Source organism: Lampris incognitus, chromosome 3 (genome assembly GCF_029633865.1).
Source record: "Lampris incognitus isolate fLamInc1 chromosome 3, fLamInc1.hap2, whole genome shotgun sequence".
NCBI lineage: Eukaryota > Metazoa > Chordata > Actinopteri > Lampriformes > Lampridae > Lampris > Lampris incognitus.
The window spans coordinates 26,371,722-26,384,042 of record NC_079213.1 but is presented as its reverse complement, the minus strand read 5'-3'; the positions used below and the strand labels follow the sequence as shown (position 1 = coordinate 26,384,042).

Genomic DNA, 12,321 nt, shown 5'->3' with positions numbered 1-12,321 from the left:
GTTCGAATCCCCGTGTCACCTCCTGCTTGGTCGGGCGTCCCTACAGACACAATTGGCCGTGTCTGTGAGTGGGAAACCGGATGTGGGTATGTGTCCTGGTGCTGCACTAGCGCCTCCTCTGGTCGGTCGGGGGCGTCTGTTCGGGGGGGGGGTAGTGTGATCCTCCCACGTGCTACGTCCCCCTGGCGAAACGCCCCACCGTCAGGTGAAAAGCAGCGGCTGGCGACTCCACATGTATCGGAGGAGGCATGTGGTAGTCTGGAGAGGCAGAGGGGGTGCAGCAGCGACTGGGATGGTTCGGAAAAGTGGGGGTAATTAGCCGGATACAATTGGGGGAGGAAAAAAAGGGAAGAAAAAACTGCACAAGACCTAAGAGACATTTGTTATGCAGGACACAATACAGCGTGATGATGTCCAGCTATTGCTCAGTGTGCATTAGCAGCCAGCTAGCCCCCCCCCCTTGCAAGGTACAGATTTGTGTGTATTGGACAAGGTTATTAGCCTCGCAACGTTATTCCACGGGACCTGCCGCGCATAAAACACCTCCCCCCTTTGGTGACATCTTTACACCCCCTTTCCGCCCACGTTGTGTTTGGATTTATTCACACAGCTCTGTTGACTGGCATGCAGATTGGAAAAGGACACATTTCATGCCTTTTGGTTTAGCACACAGAGTGACCCCTGGAGAGAGCCGGACAGCAGCAGCAGCAGGCCGCTTCTTCCTCTGCGTTGTGTCTCCGTTGGTACCCAGGGAGAAATATTTTCAATTCAGTTTCTTTGTAGGATGCCGAAGCTCGCCTCGGTCGAGTAGGCTCACACACACACACACACACACACACACACACACACACACACACACACACACACACACACACACACACACACACACACACACACACTCAGATGGGGATTCTCTCTTGAGATTGGGCCCACACGGTTGGGTGCTGAGCTGGTTTGATTAACACACTGAGTTCCTTTGGCCTGAACTTCCAGAGCTTTCTAATCATTGGGAAACGAATGCCCGTCCGCCAGGACGTCATTTGGAAACAAAACTACTCCGTTCCCCCCGTCCCCCCCACCGCCTTCCTGTGGTAAGGTGGTCCTGACCTTTGATGGAGCACATTGCACATTAGCAGGAAAGTGGAGCGCAGCTGCCCAAAGTCACGGGTTATGCACTTTGCTGAGTGGAGAAACGGAGATAAGAGAATGAAGGGGACGTGCAAGGGGCGTTTTACCCTCTCTCGTACACCCCCCCCCCCCAGCGAGATTCACTGAGGTTTATCATGAACAGACGACGCAACGGGCTCTTAAAGAGTACTGGGATGCAGTCCTGCTCTTATCCAGCCCAATCAAAATACTTTCAGTTGCCCGACTCTTATCTCTAAACTGTGACTAATGGCCATCCCGGTACCTGCGTGTGCACGTGCACGTGCGTGTGTGCGTGCATGCATGTGTGCGTGCGTGCGTGTATGTGCTGGAGTCTGTGTTCTTAGGCTCCTGTGTGGTCGTGTTGCATCATCAGTGTAAGCCTCTCAGACTCTTTCTGCCGGTCATGGTACTTGTGAGAGGATAAAGGCGGATGTCATCGGCTACTGGCTTTAATTGAGGTCTGTCCATTTCTGGCCTACAGGCGTCTGACTCTGACCCACACAGGAAGAAGGCCTACTGCCCTGTGAGGCAACACATGGACAGCCAGGTTTACGCCAAGACCACATATAAATTAGGGATGCTTCACTTGAAGAGCTGCCAATTGACACCAGTAGATATTCACTGCCAATGGCCTACTCCTGCTTTGTTTAGTCCTACAGTAAAACATCACTCTGTCTTTAAACTGACTGATACTGCACAGAAAACTGAACTCAAGACATCCATCCATCCATCCACCCACCCATCTATCCATCCACCCATCCACCCATCCATCCACACACACACACACACACACACACACACCTAGGGACAATTTAGTACCTGACATGTCTTTGGACTGTGGGAGGAAACCGGAGCACCCGGAGGAAACCCACGCAGACAGGGGGAGAACATGTAAACTCCACACAGAGGACGACCCGGGATGACCCCCAAGGTTGGACTGCCCCGGGGGCTCGAACCCAGGACCTCCTTGCTGTGAGGCGATCGCGCTAACCACTGCGCCACCTTGCCGCATTGAATAAATATAGCTCAACAGAATAGCATGGAGCAGATTTCTCACCCCCCGATTAGAAAAGTGGGAGGTTTATTAAGACATTATTAACATGCCCGTTTGGAGAACTGAATGCACTGCATTCAGTTCCCTTATCAACCCCTCTCTTTTCCCAGACACATCGCAAGTGTCACCGCGCATCTTCCCTCTCCCAAGAGTCAATGTGATCACAATCAGCACATCCCCCACTCTGCCGGCCTCCTTTCTGAGGAGGTGCAAAATCGAATAGCACATGATGCGCCGCACACTCACACGAGGCAATCTTGCATTAGACAGTCAGTCAGACGCGGTATCAAATTGTGTTATCACGCATCAGCGGTAAGGACGAGAGGCACTGAAGAAATTACAGGAACCCTTCAAACGTCAAGACAGCTGACAGGGCCTGAGAATGTGTGCTCTTGCAGACAAGCGCATATGTTCCCTCTGCAAGCACACACATATGCATGCACGCACGCACACACGGATGCACCCACACACACACACGCCTCGTTCTCAAACACATGCACGAAGTACCAACACACACATTAACACAAACTAACGCCACGTTATGAAGCGGTGCCGTAAAGTGAGGCTGTGCAGGGACATCTGGCCAGCTCTTGTTGTGAATGTGCTCGGGGGGAGAGAGAGAGAGAGAGAGAGAGAGAGAGAGAGAGAGAGAGAGAGAGAGAGAGAGAGAGAGAGAGAGAGAGAGAGAGAGAGAGAGAGAGAGAGAGAGAGAGAGAGAGAGAGAGAGAGAGAGACGTATGGATCAATAGCAACCAAATGAACCTTTTATTGTTGCCTGCTAATGCCGGCTTCCCTCCCCAGAGGACCGTTTAGCCGACACAGAGTGCACGGCGAGGCGAGCTGCTGACCGCACTGGGAAGCTGCCGTCCAAACGAACAGGAAATGGACTTGTTTCAGGCTTCAGCAGCACTCCGGAGCGTTTCTACGGGGAGACATTTACAGTTTCAGAAATATTGGGCTTCTGCTGATTCCATGAATGGCGGCCTTGATGTGTGCACGGAGCATGCATGGAGGTGTTTTGTGTTGGGTTGTGTGTGTGTGTGTGTGTGTGTGTGTGTCATCCAGATGGCAGTGAGTGTGCTCCGGAGGCCACACGGGCTATCGAAAAGAAATGTGCAGCCTCACAAAGCGGTTGACCGCTGCTTCCACACTGCACCTGCTTACCTCCACCTAGACCGCTGACAGCTCTTCTAACTCAATTGCCCAGAAGTGTTGTTAGTGTTGCCCTTGCTTACTACTTGCAAAGATTGCAGCAATAGGGCAGACCGTCAGAGTCTATTTGGGAGGCAATTGGTTTTCTCAGCGAGGAGGAGGCTCAGGCGTGAATGTGGAGACGAGAAGTTGTATGGCGGCAGATATGTCTCCCCCAATTTTCCCGTTGGCACTGTCAACCAGCGATATATGACTGATAGCCCGACGGAGGTGGCATAATCTCTGCAAATATGTAGATTAGGAAAACATGTTTGCGCTTGCACTCTTTGTGCAATATAATAAAACGGACTGAAACTCAGCATGCGGATTTGGTTTTATGCGCATATTTGAAATTCCCCCGAGGACACGTTTGAGAGGGCGGATGGGTACAGCTTTGTTGAGGAGCTACATAAACGGAGTCGTTAACACAAATATTAGCTACTGTCTTGAGGTCTCGCACTAGTGTGCTGGATGGCTCTCATCAGACGCTCACAGCCCGCCCTGCTCCCACGCCGCCCCTCCTTAACCCTAACCCTAACCCTAACCCTCCTTAACCCTAACCCTAACCCCCTGGTGAAACTCCTCACTGTCAGGTGAAAAGAAGCAGCTGGCGACTCCACATGTATCGGAGGAGGCATGTGGTAGTCTGCAGCCCTCCCTGGCTCAGGGGGTTAATCACATTGGGATTTCAAACCATTCAGAGAGAGCGTGCTCCTCCACATAACTAATTAGTTCCTCCACATAACTAATTACGGTTCCCCCAGAATCACTTAGTAGCCGATTTCACAGTGGCCACAATCTTTTTTTTTGTCCAAATGAGAAGCAGGAGGGGTAGAGATATAGGGAAAGGCAGATGGGGGGGGGCACGGGGGGGGTTATGATGATCAATAGGAGACGAAGTGAAACAAGCAGCCATCATCACACTGTCATCACTGTTGTTGACTCCCGCTCACATCACCGCACCCTCCATGTGGCTGGCTCTGACAACAGCCCGTCCACAGGGCGCGCTCGTCTCCATGACGCCACGTGACAGATGAATACATCCGCCATGGCGTTTCAAAATAAGACGGTTCACCTGACTGTTTAGCATATTCTCACATCTGCTTCCTTTATGGGGTTGGGGGTTGGGTGTGTGTGTGTATGTTTGGGGGGGGTGTAATAGCGAACATGTGACTCGGAGGAATACAAAGTACAGCTTTGATCTGCAAAGGGGGGGGCATAAACAGCCAGGCTTTGCTGCTCATTAGGCGGGCTTATGATACAGCTATTAAACCAAACATGAAGCACCGCTCTGTGGTTTTACTGTGAGAGATTCCCTTCACTCTTGATAGGACGTGAGGTCTCGAGGACAAATTGGTGGTGATGGGGGGGGGGGGGGCTAGGGGTGCTTGCAATGATATCTGGTTAGCACCAACATTGGGGCCAGTGATGCTACGTACCAACAGGGCAGAGGTGTAAAAACCAGGTCCAGAAAGTAAAAGTCCAGACCATGTATTTGCTCCACTCATGCACCACACCAGCAGATTCTAGTCAACACCACCCCTCAACTAGGTAGGCCAAACTAGCTCATGAAATCAGCTGGTTTAGTAACATGGTTGGAGCAAATACACGGTTTGGACATTTACTTTCTGGACCTGGTTTTTACACCTCTGCAATGGAGTTTGGTACGATGTTGTGGTCGACTACCGGAAACTAATGGCAGCGTCAGTTCGTGGACTTTGCAGACAAATTGTGGTGGAGAATGAAACACCAGTTTTTCTAAAGGGAAGCCCACTTAAGAACACATTAATGCACTCGCTGTGGCTGGTGACAGATCACTGACTAATGGTCAACGTTAGTGAACGTGAACAGTCCTCTGGAAACAAGAGATTCACCCTTAAAATGAACAGGAGACTGCCTGCGGAAACACTCAGGTTTTTCTTTTTTTTTTACACATGCATTACATTTGTCTTATTGGTCTGAAATATATGCACCACCAGATCGTCCCCTCGCATGCCTCCTGTCTCCATGTCTCGTGGGCATCGTCTACAAGGATAAAGAGTGTCATCCGTGTGTGAAGGTAAAGCCTGCTGAACCGTGTTTAAGGGCTATACAAATTAACTTGGCTTAACTTCACTTCATGTGTCATTTCCCCCACCCCCCAGTTGTATCCGGCCAATTACCCCCCCTCTTCCAAGCCATCCTGGTCGCTGCCTCCGGCCCCTCAGCCGATCCGGGGCGGGCTGCAGACTACCACATGCCTCCTCCGATACATGTGGAGTCGCCAGCCGCTTCTCTTCACCTGACAGTGAGGGGTTTCACTAGGGGGACGTAGCACGTGGGAGGACCACGCTATCCTCCCTCCCTCCGAACAGGCATCCCGACTGACCAGAGGAGGCGCTAGTGCAGCGACCAGGACACATACCCACATCCGGCTTCCCACAGATTGTGTCTGTGGGGACGCCCGACCAAGCTGGAGGTAACACAGGGATTCGAACCAGTGATCCCCGTGTTGGTAGGCAACGGAATAGACCGCGACGCTACCCGGACGCCCCTCATATTTTTAATATAACTTTACACTGACGTGTTTTTACAGACATGGGCACGAAAACTCAACCAAAGCGTTGTGGGGCATAGAAAAACAACCCTTTAAATGGTAAAAAGCCTCCTTTGCATAACTGGCTGTAACTCACTATAATTTCACGAGGAAGTGACCTTATCCACACCTACTAGTAGGCCACAGAAAGGGTTTGCGTTTCCTCTCTCTTAACAGTGTTTATCACATGTGACTCTCCATGCAAAACACCCCAGGATCTCCCAGGCAAATCTTTGGGCCAATGACAGATTCAGAGTTGCAGGGAAAAGTTGAAGCAACAGGAGGAAAAGAAAATGATGAAATGCTGATGTGTGTGCAGGCACGTAGCCAGGTAGGTGGTTTTCGTGTCTGAACCCCCCCCCCCCCCCCGAAACCCCACGGCCCGTCTGAAATGGCACCAATAATTATGTAGTTATCGTTTTGATTATTTGTCACCGCCCCTCTAGCCTACTCATACACTGCATCTATCGTGACTGACAGGCGTTAAACCTGTCAGTTAATTTGTTTCCAAACATGATGTATCTTATTGGTCTGTTTCGTAAAACAAATAAAATCACACGCTTTTGATTGGCTCAGGGGTCTGACGAGTCAGCTAAGCAACCTGCCACTGGTTATGCTAGCTAAATGGTCGATCTATAGTTTGCTTTTCAAAAGCAATGGAGCCGCCGAAAGCTACCTGTAAATCAGGCAAGAGCACTAAAGTTAATATTCGTAAAATCAGTGATTTTTTTGTTTCAACGTGTCCCGACTCAAAAAAGAAAAACAAGAACATTACAGATGATCTGGTCACTAACGTTACCGATTTTCCGGAGCAAGTCTTAGCAGACCCACTGCCCTCCTCCTCGGAAACGGAGCCAGAGTTAGCAGACCCGCCGTCCTCTACCTCGGAAACGTTTTCACACGACTTTGTGGATTATATTGGTGGGAAAATATCAGACGAACAGAGAAGAGAAATATACTCACTGGACTGGACGGCCAATATCGGACAAACATTCCCTACAAAACTAGGAGGTAAACTACGTTTCCAACGTCATTGGATTGACCAGTGTAGCTGGCTAGTATACTCAACAAGGTCCGACGGTTGTTTTTGTAAGCACTGTGTTGCGTTTGCAGTCGAGCATGTGGGCAAGGGAGGGCACAGAAAAGCTGGCAAGCTAATTAATGTCCACTTCTCAGACTGGAAACATGCTTTAGAGACGTTCAAAGACCATGCACAAAAGGCATATCACAAGGATGCAAGTTTGAAAGCGGACAATTTCCAAATGGTTCTCAACAATAAAATGGATGCAATTTCACTGAGGCTAGTGTAACCAGGTTAAAATTAATGTTTTTATTTTATTTTGTTTGAGTATGAAATATCACCAAATCCTGTCTGTGTGCTGTGATTTGTGTTTACTACATTTTATTTTATGTCATTATTTACTTTTATGTATGTTTTCCAACGACCGTCATATACGTGTACTGTCGCTTTAAGAGAGAGGTCTTGTGGGTACACGGAAGAGGGAACGCGGGAGAGGCCATTTTTGTTTTGTGGGAGGAGTCTCAAGCAGCGATCGAGCCGAGCCACGCGTGTTTCTTACCGTAGGACAGTTTTGCTGGTTGAGGAGAACGTAACTTTGAGTATCCCTGTAAGAAGATACTGCAAGCTGTGGGATAAAATACTTGTTTATCCTTTCTTACATCGGAGTCCCGTGGACGGTTTCTCCTTCTAACGCACACAAGTGAAGTCCGGGCAGTGGTTGAACTTCGACCCCCACGTCCGTAAGAAACACCGCTCCCGCTGGAGGACTGGACGTTTGTCGAAGGGTTTGAAACTAAAATAAATGGCAAGGTGGGCCAAATAGAGTCCTGTGTGTCCCCCCTCCTTCCTTGATCATGATGATGATGATGATGAGAGACTGAGGGCCCCCACAACACCTGGGACCCCACCGAAAATAGAACACAACGCAGAGCTAACGATGAGAGTGACGGGCGTGCAGCAGGCTGATCAGCATAGAACAGCATAGGACTGCCCCCGTTACGCTAGATTCTGAGAGAAAAAAGCGAGTCCAAGAAAACAGAGAAAAACTCAAAAGCATCATTGCAACGTTGATTTTTTGCGGTCGCCAAGAACTCGCCCTGAGAGGTGATATTGATTCAGGACCAGTGACATTGAATGAGCCAACTCACAATGACGGAAATTTCAGGGCTTTACTCAGGTTTAGGGCTACATCTGGCGACACAGTACTGTTACAACACTTGAGTAAATGTGCAGCAAACTCTAGCTACTGCAGTCCTGATGTACAAAATGAAATAATCAGCATAATTGCAGATGTGATAACAAACAAACTGGTGCAGAAAGTAAACTCCGCGCAGTGTTTCGCTGTGTTGGCAGATGAAAATTAAAGATGTTTCAGGGCGGGAGCAGCTTTCTGTCTGTGTCAGATACGTGAACCAGCATGACAGCCAATATAGCATCAGAGAAGATTTTTTGTCCTTTGTTGATATCGAGAAGTTAACCGGGGAGGCAATTGCCAAGTCAATCGAAAGTCAGTTGACAAATGCGGGCGTTGATTTACAGTTTTTACGTGGCCAGGGATACGACGGCGCATCTGCCATGAGTGGCCGTTTAAATGGTGCCCAAGCTAAAATCAAAGAGAAGCACAAGCAAGCAGTTTATGTGCACTGTGCCAGCCACAGTTTGAATTTGGTCCTAAACAAGTGCTGCACTGTACAAATGGTGCGAAATTGCTTTGGAATTGTCTCGGAAATCTGCACTTTTTTCCATGATTCGGCTTTGCGGTCTGCCAGTCTGCGACACGAGACGGAGCGTCTTTTACCCGACTGCAAGAAAACGCGACTGACGAAGTTGTGTGAAACGAGATGGGTCGAACGCCACGACGCAATATTTACAATCAACGAGCTTTTAGACCCTGTGCGATCCAGCCTGCAGAAAATCAGTGAAACCTTCACAGGAGACACATCTGTCAAAGCCACTCAGCTCTTTAATTCAATTGACAATGCAGAATTCATGCTGTCCATGAATGTGAGTGAGAAGATGCTTGCAAAAACCTACCACCTGTCCACCTTCCTTCAGAAGGAAAATTGTGACTTGGTGAGTTGCGTTTCAGCTGCTGATGCTGTTATTAAGCAGGTAGATGAGATGAGGGCTAACTCTGAGATGGAGTTCAGGCAGATTTTCCAAAAGACCTCTTCCCAAGCAGCCAAGTATGGGGTTGAATTTCGACCACGAAGAGGCATGGACTGCAATGAGGATCCATTGAAGGCCTGTGAAAATCACTACCGGCAAAAGCTTTTCATAGTCATGCTTGACTCTTATTCATCACAGATGAAGGAACGCTTCAGCAAACACAGAAATGTGATCTCCAACCTCTGCTCCTTACTGCCATCTAAGGTCAGCATGCTGAACGACAGCTCAGCTCAGGCGCTCTCCAACCTGTATCCTGATGAAGTGTCACCGCATCTGGAAGTTGTAAAGTCAGAAATTGACACCTGGCGGGATAAATGGAAAGATGCAACTTATGTTCCACAAAATGCCATTGAGGCATTAAATGCCTGTAACAGTGAGTTGTTTCCAAGCTTCTTCAAGCTTCTCCGCGTTTTGACCACGCTTCCTGTCACCAGTGCCCATGTCGAGAGCAGTTTTTCCCGTCTGGGAAGGATCAAGGACAAAATGCGCAGTACAATGACGGAAAGACAGCCTAATGGACTGACATTGCTCTCGGAGCACAGAGACATTGTGGTGACGCCGGAAGAGGTACTGGACATCTTTTGCAGACAAAAAAGACGATTGGACCTACTTTTATAAGGTAAGACCCACTTTTATTTATTAATGCATTGATGATTATCTATGGGCCATTAATACGTTGACATTTACCGTATGGTTGGGTATTAGGCTATAGTATATAGTGTGGGAATTTTATTTACCGGTAGCTTTCGGCAGTGTTGCCCAACCCCCCCCCCCAAATATGTTTCTGGCTACGGGCCTGTGTGTGTGTGTGTAGTATATCCTGTGCGCTGTGCAGCTTTTGCAGAGTTGCATCAGATTCTTTGAGAATGTCGTTTTCTGACTGAGATCAAGACCGGTGCACATTTTTTTCTTTCTTCTCTCAGTTCTGTTATGGCTCCAACAAATTCAACTGAGAATCATCAAATAGGGGGGGAAAGCAACTGGTGACCTATATAAATCCATAAATACTGTTCTGATTTTTGATTTCCCTATTTGGCAGAGTGTGGCTATCCACTCCCTGATATATATGACAGGTAGATACAGACTTCATCTCTCTTTTTATCAAGCTTTGCATAAAGTAGGAGCTCGCCTGACTCAGATGAAAGGAAGAGTATTGCACAACCTCTCTCTCTCTCTCTCTCTCTCTCTCTCTCTCTCTCTCTCTCTCTCTCTCTCTCTCTCTCTCTCTCGTGCATGTAATTTCAAAATGTAACTTGTAGACTTCCACCTGTAGGCAACAGGTGCAGAGCGGAGGCGCTTACCTGCAGCCAGCTGCATCCAGCCGCAGATCTTGTACACCGTGCCGGTGCTGCAGAAGAAGAAGAGGGTGAAGCAGCCGATGCAGGTGAGCACCAGCACCATGGACGCCCCGATGAAGAAGAACGCGGCCTTGAAGGCTCCCGAGGGGATGGTGCTGAACTCGGTGAAGCTCCCCTGACACGTCAGATCCCGGGACAGCCCGTTCCCGATGCAGTAGTGGAAGAGACCGAAGTAGCCTGCCTGCGGCGTGTCCACGCCGTCTCCGATCCAGTAGGGCTGAATGAAGCACACCACGTTGACGATGGCGAAGAGGATGGTGAAGATTGCCCACAGCACGCCGATGGCACGGGAATTCCGGACATAGTTGGTTTGGTATATCTTGGCAGCCTCGGTGGCGGGGAGCATGGTGGTAGGAGCTCCGGGCACCATGCTTCACTCCTTATTTACGGGGCTTATTTTCGGAATAAATCGACCCGTCTTCACAAAACTGTCATCTGACACGTCGATTCCTGCCGGCTACGTTAAACACACAATCAGCAACTTTAACTCAAGTGTAGCAGCGAGAGCCTATCTGACTTTGAACATCTCTTGCCTTTGCCGGAGTCCAGTCTATGTGGTCCCGATCTCATCCAAAGCATCGCTGCACTTCACTCGGGCATCTTTGACAGGATGGATTGTGCCCCCCCTCGCGCGCTCTCTCTCTCTCTCTCTCTCTCTCTCTCTCTCTCTCTTTCTCTCTGCAGCCATTCATTTAGGGATACAATGGTGACACATGCTCAAGAAAACCAGCCCGAAGGTATGTGCGTTACATCCTCCATCCGTCCATCCATTCATCCATAAGCCGTTTATCCCGCAAAGCTTCCAGTCAAAGCGCCCCTACCTGTGCCGGAGTCAAAGCCGAGAATTATTTCGGCAAACAGGGCAGTTTATCCGAGGGATGGTTCCTCTCAGCCGGTCATCTCAACGAAAGAGCTCGTTTAAACAACCCCCCCCCCTCTCTCTCCCTCTCAGGCAGCGTATTTTAGATCCGTTTTACAGTTGGACTTGGTCGGAGGTTGGCATCGCCTGTGTTGCAGCGCGGAGAGCCAACCCACATCCTTTTAATCCACCGCCCGCTCCACCGTCTGCCGGGCGCGCACCAACTCACCGAAAACAGCCACAAGTCAGACCGGCGACAGGGGAGAAAGCCAAGCCAGCACCTTCTCATGGGGTCGTGTTCAAACGGAACCCCTTTGTTCGTCTGAGACGCACAGAAAGAAAAACAAGGCGCTACAAGTCGAATAATAATCAAAGGGGGACGTCAAACACAGGCATAATATAAAACAACCGGCATTCAAATTGCGCGTCGGCGGTCAAATGTCCTGTCCCGCCCACCGTAGACACGACTAGAGGTTGTGCCCTGAACGCCTACTGCCTTAATAAAAGAAGAAAAAAAATCCGGCACACCAGCATTTATATGGACGGTCTGCAAAGTAGCGTCCTATTTCAAATTTAGTTAACCCACTTGTCATCTTCACATTTGCAAACAGAAGGGCATGGAGCCCTCCTTCACCTGCCTAAATGATATCGTCAGACTGTAACTTGAAGAGATCGAAAAATAAATTTATAAAAATTAAAACATGTTCTCCGTGTGTTGTGGTGACATTTTTTCCTTGTTCTCTTCGTTTAAGTTAATTCTGTGCTTTATGCCAGGAATGTGATTGTGTCCCCCATCTTGTACTGTATAATTGCATAAAAAGTAGATAAAATGTATATTTAAAAAGTGTTCAACAAGAAAATGTGTAAAAATAGGAATGGTATTTAGACTGGGTTTCAATTTAGGCATTTTAGGATTTCATTTTTTTGGCTATTTATTTTCTTGTT

The 12,321-nt window shown here is 48.8% G+C and overlaps 1 protein-coding gene across 1 annotated transcript in view; it reads right to left on the bottom strand.

Moving 5' to 3' along the window:
- Positions 1 to 10,887, bottom strand: part of lhfpl3 (LHFPL tetraspan subfamily member 3) — a 43,600-nt gene extending 32,713 nt beyond the window's left edge. The window contains exon 1 of the mRNA XM_056276702.1: positions 10,461 to 10,887. Coding sequence (XP_056132677.1) covers positions 10,461 to 10,887 — 427 coding nt within the window. The remainder of the gene's footprint in view (positions 1 to 10,460) is intronic.
- Between the last annotated feature and the right edge of the window lie 1,434 nt (positions 10,888 to 12,321).